Below are 26,633 nucleotides of genomic sequence, written 5' to 3'. Positions count from 1 at the left end.
GAATCCATTTGCGATATCTAAGGGTATCCATGGAATAGCAGGAGACATTAATGATGTGAAACGCTTGCGTTCAGGATGTTTATTACTTGAATGTAATAGAAAATAGCAAGCAACTAACATGTTGTCCACTGAAACGTTTGTTGGAGTTCCGGTTAAGGTCTCTGCACATAGAACTCTGAACACCAGTAAAGGTATTGTACGAGACCGAGATGTCTATTTCCAGATATGACTGAGATTGACATTGCATCGGAAATGAAGGATCAAGGTGTGATGTATGTAAATCAATCAGGGCAGGTTACTACAGTGTTAATGTTGATGTATCCATCCCCAATCCTCTGAGATGTTTCAAATGCCAGAAATTTGGACATGGCGTGAACACTTGCACACTGTCTGTTACATGTGCTCACTGTGCGCAGAATACTCATGTAACAGAAGATTGTGAAAGTAGCTCCAAGAAATGTGCCAACTGCCATGGAAATCATTCAGCAGTTTCTAAGGATTGCCCCACTTGGATAAAGCAGGTGGAGATCAACAGGATTAAATACACTACTAATATCAGACTTACTGAAGCCAAAACGTTGATACAGTCAAGGGACACTAGTGAAACGTATGTCTCCATCGCAAGAAAACCATCAGAAATGACCAACAAAGAAAATACTTCTCCAGTCATTACCTTGTCACATGCCTGTCAAACAGACTTGGCGTGGATAAACAGAGACATTCCTAAAAACCGTTCTCCTGAGCAATCATCACAGACAGCAGAATCACTTCCTAATCAGCAGAACTTTTCTCAGCAACAATCTCCCGTTTCTCAACCTCGATCACAACCAGAGAACAATGAGAAAGAGACAGGTAAAACAAAGATCAAATCAAGATCAGACACTTCAAGACCAAATCGAGCTTCTAAAGGATCAGACAAGATAAAATTATTTAGTAAGTTTGGGTCACTAGAAGATATGGATGTGTCTGATAACATGCATCCTCGTGCACATAACTTGTCGCCCTAGATCCCCAGTCAACCTACCATAGTTTCCTCCAAAAATATAATGCAGTGGAATTGTAGAGGATTAAGGACTAATTTTAATGAATTACAGCTATTAGTCCACGACTTTGCACCATCAGCCCTCCCAGAAACACACAGATACTTTTAATTTACGTCAGTTTGATGCATACAAGTATTTTTCCCGGGTGACAGGGCCACTGGAGGATCTTCAATCCTCGTTAACAAGATGTTATCCATAGTTCTGTAGCTCTTAAAACTAACCTCCAAGCTGTTGCAGTGAGACTTACTCTTCACGTTACTTTTACACTATGCTCTTTGTATATACCGCCTTCCTCAGCACTCCAACAGTCGGATCTTCAAGGTCTCTATGACCAACTCCCTATGCCTTGCACTGGAAAAAAAGTTCACATTTACAAGCTTGTAAATGTTTTGTAAAGATGATGTTTACAAGACATTTACAATTTGTATAGATCCACAAGGGGAGGTAACTGGTGGGTTATGGTAAACGGTCCGCAAGGCCTCAAATTCACACCTAATAAAATCCCAAAGGCTAATTACAGTTTGAACCTCGACAAAATTAATGAGGTAATTGGGGCGTAAAAAAAGAGTGGGACAGACCACTGTTCAGTGGACAGGGGTCACTCTGTTAGGGGTAGGATGCTGATGCTCTAACTACAGTGTTCGGTGGAGTGAAGATGCATGGGTGTTTCTTTCACTATGCGCAAGCTGTTTAGAAAAGAATTCCTACTCAGTATCCTTGTGTTTGGGAACAGTGAATAACAAAAACCATAAACAATATCACCTTGTCACCTGTGATAATATGCTAAATGATAGAGATTGTGTTGTGATAACATAACACATGACAGTATATGTTGCTATGAATCATGTGGTCGATCCAACCTTTACCAACAGAACTAGTGATACAGATGGGACAGATCACCTTTTGAAATATTTCACAATCATATTTGATTTTTGTTGTTTCTGTTGATTCTTCCTTTCTGTGGTCAGCCCAGCAACAATCCCATAAAATCATTAAGGCATGAAGTCCCATAAGCCGAATGAACTGTACCTAACTGAATAATTTTAGGCTTCGTGGGACTACACCTGTTGTACACAGGCTAGTTGCAGTTAACACATACTGCTATATTTAACATAACTAAACAATAACCTTCAGGAATGGAACCCCATGACAGAAATGTGCCCTGGACAAATAACAGGTTGGAGGTTGGCATGGGAGGTTGAAGTAACTTGTTCGAAAAACCCATCCCAACGTTTTTGAGATGATAAATTTCATGTTGGACTGGAGACGCAAATTAATAAACTGAACATGGTGCAAAATTGTGCTGGCCAGACACTGCCCCCAAAGAAAAAGAAACATCAAGACTTCCATAGAGAACTGCCCACCCTGGAACATTGGGCATTATTGATATGTTCTATTATTTTGATAAGTTATCTCATAGAACGAAACTTTCCAAAAGTTCACATATAAAAGGAAAACACAACTTGCAGATTCTGATACCTTTCGGTATGCAGTTACCGAAACAAATCATAAAAAATGCCAATTCAACCTATACAGAAAGATTCGCGATGCAAAAAAACCCGCAAATTCGGAGTACACGCGATTCACTAAATTTTCCCCAGCGCTGGGGGAAGAAGTTGTTTCAACAGTTGTGCTGCGCCCATAACGCATGCGCAGTGAATAGGTTCGCGGAGCTTGAAACAGTATGCATGCCCGGAGTATGAGGTCGTGAGCAGTAGTCTAATCTTGGTTGTGTACACAAACAAGTAAATAATCTACTTGTTACATAAAAAAACATGTTGATTATCACAGAGAAAGCTCAATGTCTGGTTTATTGACACCTATATGTATGGCTGCCTGTCTGCTAAAGACAATATGCAGTACACAGCTTCAATCATTGACCACATACAATTTAAACTTAACACCTAACAGGCTATACGTCATAAACAAAATAAATTGATTGATGACTCGTGCACCCGAGTCCTGTCTCAGCCACATTATGTAATTAAGCGGGTGTGATACTTGTACATATGACATGTTTTTATGTCTATGGGTTGCAAAGAAACTACATCCGTTTTTCTCGGATGACAGGATCTCACGGAAACTGGTGCAAACGCCTGTCAGTTTCAAGTCCTGCTTTGTACTTGGACGAAAGACAGTTTCCAGTAGTTCACCATCTCTACTGAGATGATTTTTGATTGGCTCGAACGCAAATTCAGAGACGGATTTACAAAACCCAACATCTCTACATACATTCTTTATGGATAACAACATAGTGTATATGATTTTGTTTGACAACGGTATATCAATCCATACTGAAACGATGCATCATATACAATACAAAAAGTTGTTATCCATAAAGAATCTTACTTTCTTGTGACTCGCCATACTTCTAAAATGCCCATCAAACACATCATCTTTCTGAACACACTATGGGCCCCACCTTATGAGCCCTCGGCGTATCACCAAATGAAGCAGACAATCAGTAACCGTTACACTTGAGTGCACATCCACCAGCTATAACTGGGTTTGATCTCCCACGGGCTTCGTTCCTCGTAATGAAAATCCAAGTACAACCAGGGATACTCTACAATACTCTATATAGGCTCCCTGGTACAACATATTGCACATCTGAATCGCGATTGTACGCTTGTAATTTTATTTATTTTCTTACAAACAGCAGTACTGATATAATGGAATATATCTTGTACATGTTGATATTTCATATGTTTTGGGGTTTTTTTTATCTCGTGATCAATAGTGGTAACGCCAAATACTAGTAAGTTCTTATCCACCTTGTGCCTGTAAAAAACACAGAATGCATTGTCATTTTATTCACATGGCATTGGAACCATATTTGAGGTGTGGCGAGTCACACTGCTTCCATCTCCCTCGCTACTCTGCTGCATCTTTATTGGATCAAAAAAATTGGATAAAAAACGTTTTGAAATTGTTTCTGCTGAGTTGTAGGCTGGTTTGACATCTTGCAGTGTCATCGTCGCGATAATGCGCCGAGGAGTGGGTTGTTTAGGTGGTGAAAGTTTATGACGCGTGAACAAGGAATTTAGCACATCATAACTTTGAAATAAATTTGATGTTCGCTTGCTAGTGTTCCATGGTCAATAATGCACTGTTGATGGAAATGGTATTCTATAATGCGGAATTTGTTTCACTTTTATAATACTCCCGTATTTCGTGCGAATTAAATTACCCCAAAACAAATGGACAGTGTCAAGCTTACACTAGATGTTTATTTACCTTCGGGAAGGAATTATCAGATTACAACAAGAAAGAGGAAGATTAAATTTCATACGAAAACATTCCATTTACAAATTTACTGAAAATATGTTACACATTATTACCAAATATACAATCAAAAACAATGGGTAGCATTGTAGTTGTGCATTCTTTAATACTTGTTCATATTTTGCTTTCTTATGGCTGGGGAGGTCTGCCTGTCGCATCCCTTCGACTCGATTTCTGAAGAAAACAGTCAATATGATTATACTTGCATTCAGTGAATGGTAAACCAATGTGAAAATAGAATCAATGGTTATTCCCATAATCTCATAGCAAGTATTATTGATACTTGTGTATTTAGTGCATTAGAACACAGGTGTTGTATGGTACAACCTTTTTTCTCCTTTGAAAGATCACACGGATTAATACTGTGGGGTGATTGTTACTGTATTTCCCAGCCTTGAACAAAGTCTCAACACATAACAAGGCCTAATCCCTTGATAATTGATGAGCAAGTCATGCGAGTAAGGGTTCATTAATAAACAAGGCCTAATGCCTTGTTAATTGATATTATCTCAGTTAAGATTCATCAATTAACATGCCTTCTTCCTTGTTAATTGATGGCAAGCCAAGTTACGTAGTGCATCCTCTTAAAACAGTTTCATCTAATTCTTGATTCCCGAAAGCTAGTTAAATTGCTTTTCATGTTTACTTACTGTAGTTTTTCTAGAATATTTTCTCATGACATTACTGTGTTTTTTTTGGTTGTTTTTCTTTCTTGAGACGGTTTCCTTTTTTGTCTGCAAACATCTTGTCATAGCCACTGCAACAAACAAAACACAATACCCTGACAGAAACTTCATGTTTCAATAAAACTGACATATATTATACAGTGATTACAGAATTATAACAAGAAGTCGTCACCAAACACATGCACCCGATTCAAACGGTTGAACAAAATCGCCCATGAACATCGCATTTTGTTGCATGATTTTACTGTGCAACAAAAGTCAGGTTTGGAGCTGAAGAAATGAGCATTCTTATTTATATGACAGTGGGTTGTGCTCATTTTTTGTTGTGCACTGATGCATATAGGACAGAGCATTAAGCAGAACTGCAATAACTTGAACCTCAGTGTGCGGAATAACAGAGAGAGCTGCCTTAGCGTCCTTATTCTGTGCTGTTTCCAACCTGAAAAAATACAATTCTAAATTTATTGTCAGCACAATGAAGATGTCGAGGTTATTGTAGAAACACCTGAAGTTTTACTTGTTGAATGGTTTAATGCATTGAAACTCTTGCAGTTACTGTATTTAAATCATATTAAAGTATATTCTTACGTCTGTTGTGGATTTAGGGTCATTCCTCTTACAGACTCAGCATTCCGTAGAGCCTGCCTCACAGTTGTCTGTGAAAGTAAATTCATGGGAAAAACTAGCATTTTGAAAAACCTAACAAAATGACTAGCAGGTTTTACAACTAAAGTCTTAAATAAAGTCGAATTACTGCTAATACAACATCGTATAAGAATATCTTGTCTGAAAACGTTATAAACATTTACAAAGAAATAAACAAACAATTTAGTTTTTAAAATATATTTGTGTTAAACGTGATTTTGAAATGCCTTAGCGATTTTGAAAAGGATGTGTTTTGTGAGTAAATGACGTGTGATATGGGAACCCAAAATACGTATATGCATGAATACTGGGATTAGTCTGTATTGCTCCGTCATTGTTGTTTTTGATGAAAACCTATCTCTTAAAACATAAAACAGAACGTTTTACGTCTGTAAGAATACGTCCAAAATCAGTCTTATACTAATTATACATTATAAGTGAAATTACATGCAACGGGTAATCCTTCAGCTCAACCACAAAAAACAGCTGGTGTTACCTGGGGAATATATTCCACCCCCATAGCCTGATTAAGTCCCAGGAAGGATATTTATGACATGTAATAAACCTTTGATCAGCCAAATAGTCGGGATGTTGTTCTCATATCGTGATTCAATATACTAAACACTTACTGAATGGCAGGGATACTCTACGACTCTGTGTATTGAGCTCCCTGCTAAAATGATATGGTAGTCTTGAGTGTAAGATTTCTCAACAACCATGCTGCTGAAGGAACAGATGGTGTCATCAGGATTGCCCTACTGATTTTACAAATAATATACTTGCGGTATCTGCAATATACTCAGCTGAGCTGAATGTGCCCTCTGAAGAAATATCGCTCGCAGACATTCTGAACGGCTTTGTAGATGTAGAGTCTCAAATTCACGATAGCAAACATGTCCGTATGTTGGTGTGCAATGATCAACTGCATTTTCCCATCGGGTGTTCATATATGTATTTAGATCTCAAAAGGTCATCAACTTACTTTGAGTTACTCTGCCTCTCTGTTTCTTCTCCAACCAAGAAATACAATGGGCAATGCACGTGTACACAACGGTTTATGAAACATGTAAATAAAGGTATGTCACTTTAATATGAATTTTACCAATTGACCATGTTGTTGAAATAGACTATTGTTCGTCAAGACTAAGCGTTATCAAAACACGAACTCAAATCAGACAAATAATCCCACTAGTGGTATCCTCTTTGGACTGAAGTTGTTTATTTTAAGAGTAAGAGGATTAAAAGGCATGCTCAACTGGGTTTGGTCGTTTAACTAATCCCACACAGCCATCACCAGCAGAGGGAATGAATTACACATCTCATTTTTTTGTGTTTAATTATTGTGTTTGTTTTTTATTGATAAAAAATGAAATGGGATTGTGAACAGCTTTACAGTTTATATCGATACCGGTACCATACAACATACAATACAAAATTTAAATGCAGCATGTGTTGTCACATATGTATATAAATTTGAATTACAAACATGGGTAAAGCTTGAAGACAATCTTATACGGAAATAGTGAATTATCTGATCTTAATAATCTGTCCATCTTAAGATCTGCCTACCTCTTCGTCACTTCTTCTCTTAGATTTGATACTAAATATGATTGAAGAATTAACCTCGTGGTTTGTCAAATGATAACCTTGTATTAGAACGTTGGTTTATTTACCTTTGTAAAGTGCATTCCACACATACAAACTAATTGTATCAATATAGAGCATTTATGAGAATGGTATTGTAAGATAATTATTTTTGGTGCCTTGATGGTAAAATTGTGGATGCTCACCGAAGTAACCATAGACTTAAGACAAAAAACATCTTCAAGCAGAAAGGAAGACTATGACAGAGTATGGAAAAGTTTTTCCCCATCTTGTTCAGTCAGTTGTGTATGAAGTGAACTACCACGTGCACTGTTGACACTGATGATGTATGATTGTGTAGCACTTTAAGAATTTCTTATATTTACGCAGTTACCAAATGCAAAGCATAGTGTACAGTTATGTAAGTTATGTTTTATGTATGAATGATAAATTAAAAATTTATGTACGCCGAACAAACAAATGATAGACCGGCACGCACCATTTAAATATTCTGTAACATACTTCTTGTAAATGATTATATAAATCTTGTTACACAATGATTGTTATTAATTCATTTGGGTATTTGCTCCAATCCACATGTACTGACATCACAACCAATTATCTATTGACATGTTTATGAGATTTCGTGAATACGCCAATTGCATAACACCGTTAATGAGCATCAACATAAAAGGTCTAGTGACAGGTGTTATTTAGAGAATGCATATAGTTCCCACGGAGTAGAGTGATAAAATCACTGGAATGAGCTTGGGATGATGATCTCGAACAAAGGCAAGACATCTGTTTTAACAGGCACAAGTATTTGGTATATAGATCAATGTTGGCCGTACACATCAACGTTCATGTTTTCACGCACCAGACGCAGTTGCATTGATATAAAACACAAATGGACTATACAAAATATGGCTTATTCCTTCAGTTTTTTGCATGAATAAATATGTCACATGCAAGATCCATTATGAATATCAACAGTAGGAACTCTAACAGAACAAAAGAAATAATAACACAGTAAGTTTACAGAGTCATGGGGATTCTTGAGAAATGGCAAAATTGAAATATCACCTTTACAATCGTTGTAAATGTTTGTAAATATGACATTTAAATTTTGTACATTTTTGTAAATCACCATTTTTTTTCTTGTGTTGTATCACAATGGGTGACCTCAATGGCCATAACCCGCTATGGGGTGGTATAAACACTAACTCAAAAGGTCAAATACAGGAAGATTTTATCTCCAATAATGAGTTATGTTTATACAATGATGATTCAAGCACTTATCTGCACCCTACAACCGGTACCTACTCTTCTCTGGATCTGTCCCTTGCAGACCCTTCTCTGTTTAACGAATTTGACTGGTCAGTCCACAATGATCTCTGTGGAAGTGACCATGTTCCAACTATATTATCAGAACTTACTCCATCTGGCTGCCATATACGAGATGGAAATATTTTCAGTGCTGGTTCTTATTTAAAACTCTTTGCACATCTAAACTAAGACCCGAATATTTCAGTGACATAGCTGATCCTATTCAGTGTTTTTTCAAACGTTTCAAATGAAATTGCTCATGAGTGTATACCAAAGTCCTCTACAACTCCACATGTACGGAAACCATGGTTTAATACAGATTGTAGATAAGTCAGGAAAGCGAGAAAAAGGCAGACAACTATTGCCGCCATCACCCAACTGTCCACAACTTAAATAAATTTAAGATACTTAATGCAGAGGCAGGTCGTACCTTCAAACAAAATAAACGACAATCTCGGAGAAACTATGTGTCCAAAATTAATTCACGTACACCAATGTCCTAGGTATGGAACATGGTTCAAAGAATTAAAGGTAAAAGTTCAAAAGCTGCTGTTCACCATCTTAAAGATGGGGGCACCCGTGGCGAGCCACCTCCTCGTGGTGGGTGCTGGGTAACGCCAAGAGCTCGCCGACACCCCCGTAGTGGACCCGGGGGGATATTTGGTCCACCAACCCGTTTGCCGTGGGTTGCGGCCCTGTGTCGGTGGAGGACGGGAGTCTGGGGGTTGAGGGCACTGGGGGCCTGTAATCGTGTTCCCTTTGCTCAACACACCCCTTCGACCCTTACTTCACCTAGACGGGTGGTTGAATGGGCCCGGTTCAACCAATCGGCTGGTCATGCCAAGCCCTGTGCATGGAGTTTATGTTGAAATTTGCACAAACTGTGATTTGAAATTGTTTAAATTTTGGTCTTGGCGCCCTTGGTTTAAGTAATATTATTTAACTATAATTTTGTTTACATGAACTTTGCCTAGAGTCTAATGCCCAGAGGGCGGTGGCTCATGGGCCAATCTTGTGGTGCATATCTCTAATGCTACTGCTTGAGTATATCCTCTTGGTATCCTTGGTGCCGCCTGTTGGAGGCCCACAGGCATTAGGCATCGTCCTTGTTGACACTCCGTGGTGGGTGGGGAGCCAGGAGGATGAAACACAAATCTATTACCATGGCAAACCAAAACCCCAAAAAGCAAAAACGTTATCACATTGATGATACTGATGATGAGGATGATATCATTACCAGACTCTGTTACTCTGAACGTAACACATGGCCTCGATTCATTGTCGCTGAATCAAGTGAGAAAAAGTTAACATCTTGTTCTCCCTTTCTGCTAGAGAAAGCAATACAAGGAATTGCTGGGACTGTCAAGAATGTTACAAAAACTCGATCTGGTTCAGTTCTCATAGAATGTCTAAAGAGAGAGCAAGCGGCCAATCTTCTGGAAGCAAAATCATTTTCAAATATCTCTGTAAAATGCTATGCTCACAAATCTTTAAATTTTAGCAAAGGAATCATCCGAGACAGAGATAAGAGTCTTGCTGATCTGTCAACCGATGACATTGTTAGTCAGCTGCGTATGCAAGGAGTGGTCGAGGCTAAGAGATTCAGCTTTAAAAAGGACGGAATATATCTACCCACAAATACTTACTTGCTTACGTTTGATGTACCCAGTTTACCTCAATCGATTAAAGTAGGATGCTTCTCTATGAAAATTGACATGTATGTTCCAAATCCACTGAGATGTTTTCACTGTCAAAAGTTTGGCCACGGGCAGAACACTTGTAAGAATCATGCTTCTTGTTCACGCTGTGCTGGTAAAGATCACGACAGCAGCACGTGTTCGTCTGAAATCAAATGTGTAAATTGTTCTGGATCTCACATGTCATCTTCTAAAGAATGTCCGGTATGGCAGTTTGATATGAGTGTCCAACGTATTAAAACTGAGAAGAACATAAGTTTTTCAGAAGCAAGGAAGTTGGTAACTTCAGCTACACCATCTGGTAGCACTGCATTGAGAGGTAAGTCAACCTATGCAGAGGTGATGAGACCTTCCACTAAGTCTGTTGACTGCCAAACAGACCTGACTTGGCTGACAGCTCAGACACCTATGAGTATTCAGGATCTTCCTTCTGTTTCTTCATCACGAAAAACTTCACAATCCTCTGAAACTCAAACAGCACCTACACCGGTTATCAAAAAGAAGAATGTAAATGTAGATTACTCTAAGAAGCAAAATACAAGTGACCGTCTTCCTAAAGGACAAAGAGGCTCTGTGTCACTTGTAAACAGATTTGATCTTTTAGATGACATGGAGGTGTCACCTCCTCTGACAACCCGCTCTCGGAGCCATTCTCCTAAGAAAAAGGGTCGTGAACTGTCACCGATAACACATCCTAAATGACGGGTACACTAATACAATGGAATTGCAGAGGACTTAGGAAGAATTATAATGAGATTCTCCTATTGTTACAGGACTTTAAACCTTCAGCAATGTGTCTACAGGAGACGTATCTGAAACATACTGATGTTTTTAACGTAAGACAATATAGTTGCTACCATTCATTTTCTCCCCATGGGGACAAAGCTACAGGAGGATCTAGTATCCTTGTCAGACAGGACATGATCCACAGTGCCGTTCCGCTGAATACTAATCTTCAAGCTGTTGCTATCCGGCTGACCTTGCACATTGCTCTTACTTTGTGCTCACTGTATGTACCACCTTCATCAGTTCTTCGTCAAACTGACCTTCAAAGTTTGACCAGCTCCCAAAGCCCTGCATCATTATGGGCGACTTAAATGGGCACAACCCTCTATGGGGTAGTACAAATACAAACAATAAAGGGAAAGTTATTGAAGATTTTATTTCCGATAATAATTTATGTGTTTTTAATGATGATTCCAATACTTACTTGCATCCAGCCACTGGAACGTATTCTGCACTTGATCTAACTCTCACAGAGTCGAACATTGTCAATGAATTTGAATGGTCTGTACATGATGATCTTTGCGGAAGCGATCATTTCCCTACGCTCCTGAAATCTATAACACCAGGTGACAATCCACCTCCGTCCCGGTGGAATTTCACTAAGGCAAATTGGCCTGTATATGAGCAATTATGCGTTGAAAAATTAACACCTGATCACTGCAGTAATGTACCAGATCCCATCTTGATGTTCTCAACACAACTGAATGAAATTGCTGATCAAACCATGCCTAAGTCCTCTGCAACTCCTCATATTCGTAAACCATGGTTTACTGACGAATGCAAACAGGCAAGAAAACGTAGGAAGAAAGCAGAAAAATATTTTCGCAGACATCCTACTGTTCATAACTTCAACAACGTTAAAATTACTAGTGCTAAGGCACGACGTACGTATAAGCAAAACAAGCGCCAATCGTGGAGGAACTATGTTTCAAAAATTAATTCACGTACACCCATGTCTAAGGTGTGGAACATGGTTCAGCGAATAAAAGGCAAAGGTTCAAAATCTGCAGTTCACCATCTTAAAGATGGTGACAAATTAGTAACTAACAAAGCAGACATTGCAAATAAAATTGGCGAAACTCTTGCCAAAAACTCATCATCAGCAAATTATGTTCCTGAGTTTCAGAGGTATCAGAAACACCAGGAAAAGACAAAAGTTAATTTCGATTCCAATAATGGTGAAGACTATAATGAAGTGTTTTCGTTACATGAGCTCCACACGGCTCTTGATCAAGCTCATGATACTGCAGCAGGTGATGACAATGTTCATTACCAGCTATTGAAACACATGCCTGAACCATGTCTGGTCACACTTTTAGATATATTTGACAAAATATGGACGTCTGGAATTTTCCTCCTTCGTGGCGTAATGCCATTGTAGTGTCAATACCAAAACCTGGCCGGGATCACACGGACCCATCAAATTACAGACCGATATCTTTAACCAGCTGCGTCTGTAAAACCATGGAACGAATGGTAAATAACAGATTAATTTGGTATTTGGAAACTAATAACCTCATTACAAATATTCAATGTGGTTTTCGGAAGAATTGAAGTACTATTGATCATTTGGTACGTTTAGAATCCTTCGTCAAAAATGCTATTATCACCAAACAACACGCTGTATCTATATTTTTGTATCTTGAGAAAGCATACGATACTACGTGGAAGCATGGCATTTTAAAGGATTTACATGATTTTGGTTTGCGAGGTCGTTTGCCTCTCTTTATATCACAGTTTTTAACCGACAGGCAGTTTCAAGTCCGAGTGGGTTCAACCCTGTCTGCTCATTATAATCAGGATCAGGGTGTCCCACAAGGTAGTATTTTGTCGGTCACGCTGTTTAGTATTAAAATAAATAGTCTTTCAAAGGTTTTAAGTGATTCAATTGATGGATCATTATTTGTGGATGATTTTAATATTTCTTGCCGTGGTAAAAATATGCGAACTATTGAGAGACAGTTACAAATTTGTCTAAACAAAATTCATAAATGGTGTCTGGAAAACGGGTTTAAATTGTCGAAAACTAAAACCAATTGTATACATTGTTGTAGGAAATACAAACCCCATAAAGACCCCGAATTATCATTAAATGGCACACCCATCAAAGTTGTGAAGGAGGCTAAATTTCTTGGTCTCATCTTTGACTCGCATCTAACCTTTCTGCCCCACATTAAGTACCTCAAAGCCAAATGTCTGAAGGCACTCGATTTGTTAAAAGTTGTTTCTAATTCAAAGTGGGGAGGGGACCAAACTACCCTCCTTCACTTATATAGATCTCTGGTTCGACCGAAACTTGATTACGGTTCCATTGTGTATGGTGGAGCCTGCAACAGCAACCTAAAGCTATTAGATTCTGTACATCACCAAGGTCTGAGGCTATGTCTTGGATCTTTCAGAACATCTCCCATTGACAGTCTCTACGTTGAGGCCGATGAACCATCTCTAAAACTTCGCCGTATCAAATTGTCTTTATAATATATCACAAAGTTATATTCTAATGAATCCAATCCTGCTCATAACTGCGTTTTTAATCCTCTTTATGAGGATTTGTATAATAAAAAAACTTCACTTGTTCCACCTCTTGGGATGAGAATCCAGCAATTCATTTCTGCTGCTGGCATTGAGCTGAAGAATATTTCTCCTTCCCGGCTTTTTTCTTCTCCCCCTTGGCAAATGGTGAGGCCACAAGTTGACCTAACACTGACAATGTTTAAAAAATCAGATACTAATGAACTACAATATAAACAAGAATTCATTCAATTAAAACATAAATATAATACATACAAATCCTTCTTTACAGATGGGTCCAAGGATGGTGGCGCAGTAGCTTGTGCCACTGTCATTGGATCCAGAACAATCTCTTCTAGAATACCTAATGATAGCTCTATTTTTACAGCAGAAGCAAACGCAATACTAACAGCTCTTAAATATATTCAAAGACATCCTAAATATAAACAGTATATAATCTTTTCAGACTCTCTTTCTTGTCTTCAGGCTATTAAAAACATATCTTGTAACCATCCACTTTTAACAGAAATTATTGAGTTATATAATGTTCTTGCTACTGGCCAATGCGACATCGTCTTTTGTTGGTTACCCAGCCACGTTGGCATTTCTGGCAACACAATGGCCGATCTTGCCGCTAAGGCAGCACTCAATAAATCTGTGACACCACTTCTGATTCCATACTCAGACTATAAAGCTACAATTAGATCTTATATCCGTGATCTAATGCAGAAGCAGTGGGACACCCAAGTGGGTATTAATAAATTACATGAAATAAAACCCTATATTGGTTCCACCTACTTGGGTTGTCAGTCCAGATTTGAGGAGGTTGTTATGCGACGATGTCGCATTGGCCATACTAGATACACTCAGGAATATATACTTAAAGGTGAGGATATTCCGTTTTGTATCCCTTGTGATGAGGGAATCACGGTCAAGCATATCTTGCTTGACTGTATTGATTTTGCCATCACAAGGGATAAATATTTTAATGTCAAAACAATGAAGGATCTTTTTAATGTTAATTATCATTTAATTATTGAATTTTTAAAGGAAATAGAATTATTACATAAATTTTGAATAATATGTTTTGTAAATAGAAAGCTGATATTTTAACCATGGTGGTAAGAATTGTCAACTGCGATCGTTAGTGGCTGTGCCCTCAAAGGGGGTTAAAGTAGCGTAAAATTATTGTCCCCCTGAGAGGATACGTAAGTCCCAAAACTTTCAAAGTGAAATCTAAACTGACTAATTTTTTAAACGTAGTATTTTTGTCATTTTAAATTTCGGCTACATTTTCCTACAATCACCAACGGCTGAGGGGATGGTGTAAATCCAGCTAGGGTCCATGCAGGTAGCAAAAGTAATGTAAGTCCCCATGGTCCCTAGTATGGTGATCTACCTTCAGTTGTTGGCGATCTACAGCCCGTATTTTATATTGTATTGTCCAAATAGTGGTATTTGTTTTAACTCTCCACACTAGTTTTAATTGTAACTGTGATATTCTAGTTGTTTTACTGTCCTTTGACGACAGGTGATTATAATGTATACATATTTCATTTCAATATCAAAATGTTCTCGTCACGATATGGCTGAAATATTGCCGATGTGACGTTAAATATTCACTCACTCACTCACTCACTCTTACAGATGGGGATAATTTAATTACTGACACATCTGAAATTGCAAATAAAATTGGCAAAACTCTTGCTAAGAATTCATCGTCGGCGAATTATGTCCCTGCGTTTCAGAGATATCAACAACAACAGGAAAACACAAAGCTTAATTTCGATTCAAATAACGGTAAGGATCATACAGATCCATCGAAATATAGACCAACATCGTTAACTAGCTGTGTCTGCAAAACCATGGTGAACAATAGATTAGTTTGTTATCTTGAAACCAATAACCTTATCACAAATGTTCAATGTGGTTTCAGGAATCATGGATCATTTGGTACGTTCAGAATCCTTTGTTAAAATGCTATAGTCAATAAACAATATCCTGTATCAATTTTCTTTGATCTTGAAACGGCTTGTGATACCATCTGGAAGCATGGCATTTTGAAGGATCTACATGATTTTGGTTTGAGAGGCCGTTTTTATTTCACAATTTTTAAAAGACAGGCAATTTCAAGTCCGTGTTGGTGCAACCCTGTCTGATCATTACAATCAGGGTCAGGGTGTTCCCCAGGGCAGTATTTTGTCGGTGACCTTATTTAGCATTATGATCAATACTTTATCCAAGGTTTTAAATGATTCAATTGATGGATTACTTTTTGTGGGTGATTTTAATATTCCCTTTTGTGGTACAAATATGCATACCATCGAACGGTAAATGCAGTTATGTTTAAATAAAATAAATAAATGGTGTCTTGAAAATGGCTTCAAATTCTCAAGTTTTCAAGTCGAAAACTACTTGTCTACACTTTTGTAGAAAATATAAACCGCATAAAGACCCTGAATTATATTTAAGTGGCACTCCCATGAAAGATGTAAAGGAGGCCAAGTTCTTGGGAGTTTTCGACTCCTATTTACCCTTTTCGCCGCATATTAAATCCCTTAAAGCCAAATGCCTGAAAGCACTCGATCTCTTGAAAGTTGTTTCCAATTCAAAGTGGGGAGGGGATCAAGCTACCCTCCTACACCTATATCGGTCATTGGTCCGTTCAAAACTTGATTATGGTTCCATCGTATATTGGGGAGCCTGCAAAAGCAACCATAAAATATTAGATTCTGTCCACCGCCAAGGTCTAAGACTTTGTCTTGGGTCTTTCCGATTTTCCCCTATTGACAGTCTTTTCGCTGAGGTCCATACAATCTCTTATACAACGAGATGTAAAATTATCCGCACAGTACATTACTAACGTATACTGTAAAGAATCTAACCCTGCATATAACTGTTTGTTCAATCCACTTTATGAGGATTTGCACGACAAGACGTCTTCTCTCGTTCCGCCTTTAGGGGTAGAATTAAACCCTTTCTTTCTTCGGCCGGCATTGAGCTGGAAAACATAGTTCCCTCCCGTCTTCTTTCTTCTCCTCCTTGGCAGTTGGTTAGGCCACAAGTCGACCCAACATTAACTTCATTTTAAAAAATCAGAAAGCAATTAATTACAATACAAACAAGAATATAATCAATTAAAAAGCAAATATAGAAATTACAAACCCTTAATCACAGATGGTTCCAAGGACGGTGGTGCAGTGGCTTGTGCCACTCTTTGGATCTAGAACGATATCTTCTAGACTACCAGATAACAGTTCTAATTTTACAGCTGAAGCAAACGCCACACTAACGGCTCTTAAATATATTCAAAGACATCCTAAACGTAAACAATATATAATCTATTCACACTCTCTTTCTTGCCTCCAGGCTATTACAAATATTTCTTGCAAACATCCACTTTTAACAGAAATTATTGAATTGTATGATAATCTTGCTGCTGGCCAAAAAGAAGTGGGACACCCAAGTGGGTATCAATAAATTACATGAGATAAAACCTTACATTGGTTATACCCACTTGGGTTGTCAGTCCAGATTTGAAGAGGTCATACTACGACGATGTCGTATTTGTCATACAAGATGTACACATGCATACCTGTTGAAAGGTGAAGATCCTCCGTTTTGCATCCCTTGTGATGAGAGAACCACGGTCAAGCATATCCTGCTTGACTGTGTTGAATTCTCCATCATAAGGTATGAATAAGGTAAAAACACTTTCGGATCTTCTTAACACAGTAAATATGCATTTAATTATTGGATGTTTAAAGGAAATTGATTTCCTTGTTGAGTCGTAATTGATATGTTCTGTAGATAGTGATTGGTAGTATAGATTAGGAACATTGATTATTAGTGGCTTTACCCTCAAAGGGGGTTGAAGCATTGTAAAATTATTGTCCTTCTGAGAGGGTACGTAAGTCCCAAAAGTTTCAAAGTAAATTTATTCTTGCCAGGAGTTTCAAGCGCAGTATTTGTGTTATTTTAATTTTGGCTAAGCTTTCTTACAATCGCCAACGGCTGAAGGGATGGTGTAAATCCATGTAGGTGGCTAAGATACCGTAAGTCCCCATGGTCCCTAGTGTGTTCATCTACCTTCTGTTGTTGGCGATCTATAGCTTGTTTTTATACTGTATTGTTCATACAATATCATCAGTTTTAACTTTGCACACTAGTTTTAATGCTAATTGTGATATTCTAGGTGTTTTACTGTCCTTGGTTGACATGTTTTATAATGTACATATGGCCCTTTTCACTGTTGAATGTTCTCGTCACGATATGGCTGAAATATTGCCGATGTGACGTTAAATATTAACTCATTCATTCATTCACTCACTCACTCACTTCTAAAATCTTAAGATCGGTCGTGGTAAAATGGGGATAAACATACTGTGTTGGAACGCGTAGCTATTGACCTATTGTAATTTCTATTACAACCAAAACAGTATGTTTAGCTCCTAATTAGATATATTTTATATACGTGATCTGATATTATTACGTCTTGGCCGATTTTTTTACTTTCTGAATTTCAATTTTACAAATTCATGTTTTTGCCTAGTCCAGAAGGTAGTGGCTCATGGGCCAATCTGGTGGAATTATTAATCTTTTTTTAGCATTGTTTAGCATTATTTTAGCATTGTCCTTGTGATACTTGTGGGTGGGGAGTTCGGATGATGAACCAAATTACACTAACCATGGCTTATGAAATTCCACCCCCCCCAAAAAAAAAAACAAAAAAAACCAAAAACAAACAAACAACATTTACTTGAAACTGAGCCTGATGATACTGACCACAGACCGTCTGCATTGATTGAGTATTGGCCACGTTTCGTTGTGATTGAGACTCCTGACAACCCCGTTGCTGTCTCAAAAGGTATTCAAGGTATTGCTGGAGATGTGAAAAACATTAGACGCTTACGTTCGGGTGTGATGTTAGTTAAATGTAGTAAAAAACAACAATCAATCAACCTGATGAACATCAAATCTTTGTGGGCATTCCAGTCACGGTGTCTGCTCACAAAACCTTGAACACAAGCAAAGGTATCGTTGGAGATCGAGATCGATTGTTTGATGATATGTCGGACCTTGATATAGGATCTGAAATGAAGGATCAAGGTGTACTCTACGTCAAGCGATTTTCAACTCGGAGAAAGAACGAAACCATCAAAACCAATACGTATCTGTTTACTTTTTCCTCTCCAAATGCACCCAAATCAGTGAAGGCAGGCTACTGTAACATTCAGGTTGATACATACATCGCCAACCCGCGGCCGCTCAAGTGTTTTAAATGCCAGAAATATGGACACGGTGTAAATACTTGCACATTGTTTGTTGTGTGTGCTCACTGTGGTGAGAAGACAGACACAAGAGAAGATTGTGACAGTGATTTAAAAAAATGCACCAATTGCTCAGGCGACCATTCTTCATTTTCTAAACAGAACAAACAAAAATAAAATTTGCTCAAAATATCTCTTTTTCGGAGGCCAAAAACTGGTAAAGAGATCTGAAATTTCAGAAAGTTATGCTACAGAAGCAAAAACATCATTGGAGTCGAGCTCTAAAATAACAGTATCACCCACAAGCTGCCAAACTACCTTGACTTGGGTAAATTGCGATTCTCCACAGCTTCTGTACCCTGCTATACCATCTCAGACTGAGGAATCACTTCCTAGTACATCAAAGTCTTTTTCTGATCACAAATCATCATCATCTCAGTCACTCTCAAAGTCTCAATCGACAGCTGATAGCCAGCAAACTATGAAAAGTAAACCTAAGCCAAAGCCTGATGCTTCAAAACAACAAAGTGGCAGAGCTCCTACATGGTCACAAAATAAAATACAATTGTTCAATAAATATGGGTCTCTTGAAGACATGGACGTTTCTGAAAACGTCCATTCTAGGGCACATGGCTTGGCGCCCCCCAAAAGAGTGCGGGGTAGATCCCCAAAACTATCCACCCAAAGGATAGTTTATTTCAATAATATTGTACAGTGGAACTGCAGAGGATTGAGGACTAATTTACATGAATTACAGCTATTAGTCCAACATTTTACACCTTCAGCGATATATCTCCAAGAGACATATTTAAAACAAACAGATACATTTGACATTCGTCATTTTAATGCATCTCAGTGTTTTTCTCCTCCGGGCAACTGGCGGATCATCCATTCTAGTCAGACAAAACGTTATTCAAAGCCCTGTTTCACTTATTACTAATATGCAGGCTGTTACAGTGAGAATTACTTTACATGTAGCGTTTACACTATACTCTCTTTATATTTCACCGTCTTCGATGTTTGCCAAAACCAATCTTCAAGCTCTATATGATCAGCTTCCAAAGCCCAGTATTATAACGGGAGATTTAAATGGGCACAACCCACTTTGGGGTAGTGTAAAACTACAAACGCTAAAGGTAAGTTGTTGGAGGACTTTTGTTCTGACAATGATTTATGTATTTATAATGATGGCTCCAGCACATATTTACGCCCTGGTACAGGGACCTATTCTGCTCTCGACTTGTCACTCACAAATTCAGAACTACTAAATGAATTCAAATGGTCAGTCCACGACGACTTCTGTGGAAGTGACCTTTTTCCTTCTATACTAAAATCTGTAACTTCATCTGATGTTCCTCCATCATCAAGGCGGAATTCTAAAAAGGCTAATTGGGCTCTATATGAAACACTGTGTGCTGCAAAACATAAACCTGAACGTTTTATTGACGTTCCCGATGCTATTAGATGCTTTTCTGATGAACTGAATTCCATAGCTGATGAGTGTATTCCAAATTCCTCTGTAGTTCCACACATAAGAAGACCATGGTTCAAAGATGAATGCAAACAAGCTAGGAAGACAAGGAAAAAAGCAGAACATTATTTCCGTCGCCAAACTAGGGTGCATAATTTAAATAAATTTAAAAGTTTAAATGCGAAAGCACGGCGTACTTTTGAACAGAACAAACGCCAATCTTGGCAAAATCATGTATCCAAAATTGAATCTCGGACACCCATGTCTAGGGTATGGAACATGTTCCAGAAAAAAAATGGTAAAGGTACTAAATCTACTGTCCATCATCTTAAACCTGGAGATCAATTACTTACAGAAAAATCAGATATTGCAAATAAACTGGGTGAAACCCTCGCTAAACATTCTTCCTCTTCGAATTATGTACCTAAATTCCAGCAGTATCAAAAACAAGAAGAAGAGAAAACTATTAATTTCAATTCAGATAATGGGGAAGATTATAATGAAACATTTTCTATTCATTAACTCCATACTGCTCTTGATCAAGCTCATGACACAGCTACAGGAGCTAATAACATACATCATCAACTCCTGAAGCACTTACCAGAATCCTGTCTTCATACAATAGTGTTGACTATATTTGATGATATTTGGACATCGGGTAACTTTCCTCCCTCATGGTGTGACGCCATAGTAGTACCAATACGATGTACCTAAACCTGGACGTGATCATACCGATCCGTCAAATTATCGACCAGTTTCACAAACTAGCTGTGTTTGCAAGACCATGGAACGCATGATAAATAATCAACTTGTTTAGTACTTGGAAACTAATCACCTCATAATATATACAGTGTGGTTTCCGTAAAAATAGAAGTAAAGTCAATCACCTAGTGCGAATAGAATCATTGTTAAAAAGGCACGAATTAATAAACAACATGCTGTGTCTATCATTTTTATCTCGAAAAAGCTTATGACACAACCTGGAAATATGGCATTTTGAGGGATTTACATGATTACAGTTTGCGAGGTCGTTTGCCTGAATTCATAGCCAATCTTTTAAATAATAGACAATTTCAAGTCCGCGTGGGATCTAACCTGTCTGATCATTACAATCAGGAATTCAGTACCTTGTCTGTCACACTTTTTAGTATAAGGATCAACAGTTAAATGATTATGGCTCCATCGTCATTGGTGGAGCCTGCAAAAGCAACCTTAAACTTCTTGATTCTGTCCATCACCAAGGTCTTGGGTCTTTCCGAACTTCACCTATTGACAGTCTCTACGTTGAGACCGATGAACCATTTCTTACACAAAGTCGTATTAAATTATCCTTACAATACATTACTAAATTATATTCTAATGAATCTAACCCTGCATATAACTGTGTGTTTAATCCACTTTATAAGGATTTGCACGACAAGAAGTCTTCTCTTCTTCCACCTCTAGGGCACAGAATTAACCCCTTTCTTTCTTCGGCCGGCATTCAGCTGGAAAACATAGCTCCCTCCCGTCTTCTTTCTTCTCCTCGTTGGCAGTTGGTTAGGCCACACGTTGACCTAACATTAACTTAATTTAAAAAATCAGAAAGTAATGAATTACAATACAAACAAGAATATAATCAATTAAAAACTAAATATAGCAATTACAAACTCTTATTTACAGATGGTTCCAAGGACGGTGGCACAGTGGCTTGTGCCACTGTCATTGGATCCAGAACAATATCTTCTCTTGTCCCGCCTCTAGGACATAGAATTAAATCCTTTCTTTCTTCGGCCGACATTGGGCTGTAAAACATAGCTCCCTCCCGTCCTCTTTCTTCTCCTCCTAGGCAGTTGGTCAGACCCCAAGTGGACCTAACATTGACCATATTTAAAAAATCAGAAGCTAATGAATTACAATGCAAACAAGAATATAATCAACTAAAACATAAATATAGCAATTACAAATCCTTATTTACAGATGGTTCCAAGGACGGTGGCGTAGTGGCCTGTGCCACTGTCATTGGATCGAGAACAATATCTTCTAGACTACCAGATAACAGTTCTATTTTTACAGCTGAAGCAAACGCCACACTAACAGCTCTTCAGTATATTGAAAGACACCCTAAACGTAAACAATATATAATCTATTCAGACTCTCTTTCTTGCCTTCAGGCTATTACAAATATTTCTTGCAAACATCCACTTTTAATAGAAATTATGGAATTGTATAATAATCTTGCTACTGGCAAATACGACATCGTCTTCTGTTGGTTACCCAGCCATGTAGGAATCTCTGGTAACACATTGGCTGACCTTGCTGCTAAAGCAGCATTCAACATAACTGTGACACCACTTCTTATTCCTTACAGTGATTATAAAGTCACCATTAGAGCTTATATCCGTGATCTGATGCAAAAGACGTGGGACATCCAAGTGGGTATCAATAAATTACATGAGATAAAACCTTACATTGGGTATACCCACTTGGGTTGTCAGTCCAGATTTGAAAAGGTCATACTACGACGATGTCGTATTGGTCATACGAGGTATACACATGCATACTTGAAAGGTGAAGATCCTCCGTTTTGCATCCCTTGTGATGAGAGAACCACGGTCAAGCATATCCTGCTTGACTGTGTTGACTTGTCCATCATAAGGGATAAATATTTCAATGTCAAACTATCAAGGACCTTTTTACCACTGTTAGTTGTCATTTAATCATTGTTTTTTTTTTAAGGAAATCGATTTCATGGTTGAATTTTGAGCGATACGTTTCTGTAGATAGATATATTTTAATGATTGGTTCTTTAGATTAGTAACTAGAATTGTTAGTGGCTTTACCCTCAAAGGGGGTTGAAGCACTGTAAAATTATTGTCCTCCTGAGAGGGTACGTAAGTCCAAAAACATTTGATGTAAATTCAAGTTTACCAGGTTTGTAATCGTAGTATTCATAATATTTTAAGTTTGGCTAGCATTTCATACAATCTCAAGCGGCTGAAAAGATGATGTAAATCCAACTAGGGTCCATACAGGTAGCAAAGGTACTGTAAGTCCCCATTGTCCCTAGTATGGTGATTTACCTTCAGTTGTTAGAGATTTATAACCTGTTTTTATATTGTTTTGTCTAGATAGTGATATTAATTTTAACTTTCCACACTAGTTTTAAATTGTAACTGTGATATTCCAGTTGTTTTACTGTCCTTTGACGACAGGCGTATTTATGACATACATATCTTCCATTTTAGTATTAAATGTTCTCGTCACGATATGGCTGCAATATTGCCGATGTGACATTAAATAATAAGTCGCTCACCCACTCATCCCACGACGTCGCATTGGCATCACAAAATACACGTACGAATATAATAAAGTTATACTCAAGATGAAGATCCTCCGTTTCGTATCCCTTGTGATGAAAGAATCACGGTCAAGCCTATCTTGCTTGACAGTGTTGTGTATTCCATCACAAGGGACAACAATTTCAAATCACGAACCATGAAGAACCGGTTCTCATTTAATTATTGCAGTTTCAAAGAAACAGATCTGTTAACTTATTTGTAAATAGATACATATTTTATAATTGGAAGTACTGTAAAATTATTGCCCTCCTTAGAGGGTACGTAAGTCCCAAAACATTTTATATTAATTTAATTTTTCCAAGTTTTTAGTCGTAGTATTTTTGTCATTTTAATGTATGGCTAAAAGCATAAAAGCCAATGGCTGAGGGGATGGTGTAACTCGAGCTAGGGTCCATGCAGGTAGCAAAAGTCACAATGGTCCCTAGTATTGTGACCTACCTTCAGTTGTTGAAAATCTAGAGCCCATTTTTATAGTGTATTGTCCTCTGTAGTTAAACTGTAAACTTTTAATTTAACTGCTTGTCTTAAATGGATATGTGTGATATATACTCGTGGTTTTACCGTTCTTCGTCAAAGGGGTGTTTGTTTCTAATATTCTTGATCCACAGTGTCATTATTACCTGTTCAATGGATGCAATATTGTCAATGTGACGATGAATATTAACTCACTCACTCATTCAAGTGCGTGAAGGAGGTTACCACTATCTTGAAGAGATTTAGACAGCGCATTGTATATAGGATTAGGGAACTGCCTTACACACATTTATTGGAGTAGACAGAAATTTGATACAAGCTATCAATCCTGAGATTATGGTGCAAATGCATGTGTTGTTCAAAGTTTTTGGCAAAAATTATTATGCATGTGATAGCTGAATATTATGAAGAAGGAGGGTGATCAAAATACATGCCCGAAAACATATTTTCATACAGAAATCTTCCTGCTAAGCATAATTGATTTGTTATTTATTTCTTTTTAAGATTTGTCGGAACGATATAAATAATATAAGACTTGTCTTTTCTTCAGACAAAACGTCCCCCAGCAGAGCCGCTTACAACGAGAAAACCACTACATCAATTATGGCCTTTCGGATACTCTGTTCGGGAATCAGAAGACATCTACAAATTGGCAAGACAATAACATCTGTCCCCGTGAGGCACTTTGCAAATATTCCAGGGATATATCGCCCATATGGAAAAACAGGAGACGGAAATTATGGATCAACACTTGGAAAACAAAATGTTGGATACTTTGAACCAGTTCGAGAAAGGATTCTCAGCTTGGCCAAAACCATTCCTTTCACAGACAAAGACTCCGCGTTCAACATTGCCGACTATGGTGCAGCTGATGGTTACACTGCCATGGCCATTTTCCGTGAGTTGTTGGCAACATTGAAAGATCATCATGGTCCCGATACCCAGTTCCAGGTAATCTATGAAGATCTGGAAATGAATGATTTCAATTCCCTCTTCAAACGCATGTCAGGAATCATCCCTGATCCACCGTCCTACCTCCTAGAAATGGACAATGTCTATGTTCTTGCCTCAGGGACAAACTTCTACAAGCAGTGTGTACCATCAAACTCAATCCATTTCATGATGTCGATAACGGCTGCCCAATGGCTGTCAAGGACGCCAACCACCTTCAAACACTCGCTTTACAAAGATGCCCAGAGTAGTGCTGAGGAGACGACTGCCCTACACAAGCAAGCTGAGTTGGACTGGGAGACATTTGTACTAAGAAGAAGTGGAGAACTGAAACGTGGAGGCTTACTTGTCGTATGTGTGTGTGCTGAGTTTGATGACAGAAACACTGGAGAAAACAGACACAGTGTGCAATCGTTTGTAGGTCTCCTGAATGAGGTATGGAAAGAATACTGTGTAACGGTTAAAATCACAAAAGAAGAGTTTGTGAATACAAATTTGACCTTTTGTCTTCGTAACATGGAGCAGCTCAGAAAACCATTTGATGACAAAACGTCACCCGTTTCCAAGTCAGGATTGACTCTCTTGTCAGCTGAAACTGCAGTGATCCCTGATGTATTTTACAACAACTGGAGAGAGAAGAAAGACAAAGAAGGAATCGATGATAGGGAGAAGTTTGCCAGGATGTACACATCTGCTCACAGGAACTGGAGCAACAGTACCTTCGTGAATGGTCTCTCGGAGTCCCGATCACTGGAGGAGAAGGAGCAAGTAGTTGATGGGCTGTACGTCGACGTGGAGAAACGCATGGCAAGGATGAACCCTGAAATATTCAAGGATGATTTGAGACACATATATCTCGTGATCAGAAAAGAATAATGATGCAGGAAGTAAGAGAAGACCTGAAGTTTCCTCAACATGAAAACAAGAATAATAAGAATGAAATGAACAGATTGAGTACGAAGGGGAACTTGGTTTTGGAAAGTATAAGTTCAAGCAGGTTTTAGAAATAAATATTCAACCGTAGATCACATTTTTACGGTATATGCAGTAGTCCAAAAATGTTTATCACGTCGTAAACACAAATTATATGTTGCTTTTATTGATTTTGAAAAAGCCTTTGATACAGTTGATCGTTATAAATTATGGTATTGTTTGAAAATGGCTGGGCTACAAGAAAAATGTTTAATGTATTAAAATCAATTTATTCAAATATTAAATCATGTGTACGTTGTGACTTTGGCATTACTGACTTTTTCGATTGACCGTCCGACGTACGTCAGGAATGCATATTGAGTCGTCTTCTATTCTCGTTTTTCACTAGCGAATTATATCATGAAATTTCAAGCAACGGTAAGCATGGTGTACAGATGTATCCCGACATCCTAGAAATCCTTATGCTCCTTGTTGCTGATGATGTTATTTTACTTTCTGATACAGTTATTGGCCTACAAAATCAGTTGAATGTATTAGATAAATACACTAAAGAATGGAAATTATCTGTAAATTTAGATAAGACGGAAATTATTGTTTTCAGAAAGGGAGGCCCTTTGACTTTTAAAGAGA

At 38.0% G+C, this 26,633-nt stretch overlaps 1 protein-coding gene across 1 annotated transcript in view; it reads left to right on the top strand.

The window, feature by feature from the left end:
• The window catches only part of LOC137278882 (uncharacterized), a 31,571-nt gene extending 5,267 nt beyond the window's left edge, over nucleotides 1-26,304 (top strand). The window contains exon 2 of the mRNA XM_067811385.1: nucleotides 24,670-26,304. Coding sequence (XP_067667486.1) covers nucleotides 24,723-25,946 — 1,224 coding nt within the window. The 5' untranslated portion in view covers nucleotides 24,670-24,722 and the 3' untranslated portion in view covers nucleotides 25,947-26,304. The remainder of the gene's footprint in view (nucleotides 1-24,669) is intronic.
• Nucleotides 26,305-26,633: the final 329 nt, after the last annotated feature.

This window comes from Haliotis asinina, chromosome 1 (genome assembly GCF_037392515.1).
Source record: "Haliotis asinina isolate JCU_RB_2024 chromosome 1, JCU_Hal_asi_v2, whole genome shotgun sequence".
Taxonomy (NCBI): Eukaryota; Metazoa; Mollusca; class Gastropoda; order Lepetellida; family Haliotidae; genus Haliotis; species Haliotis asinina.
Note: the sequence above shows the minus strand (reverse complement) of the source record. Positions and strands in the feature narration are given on the sequence as shown.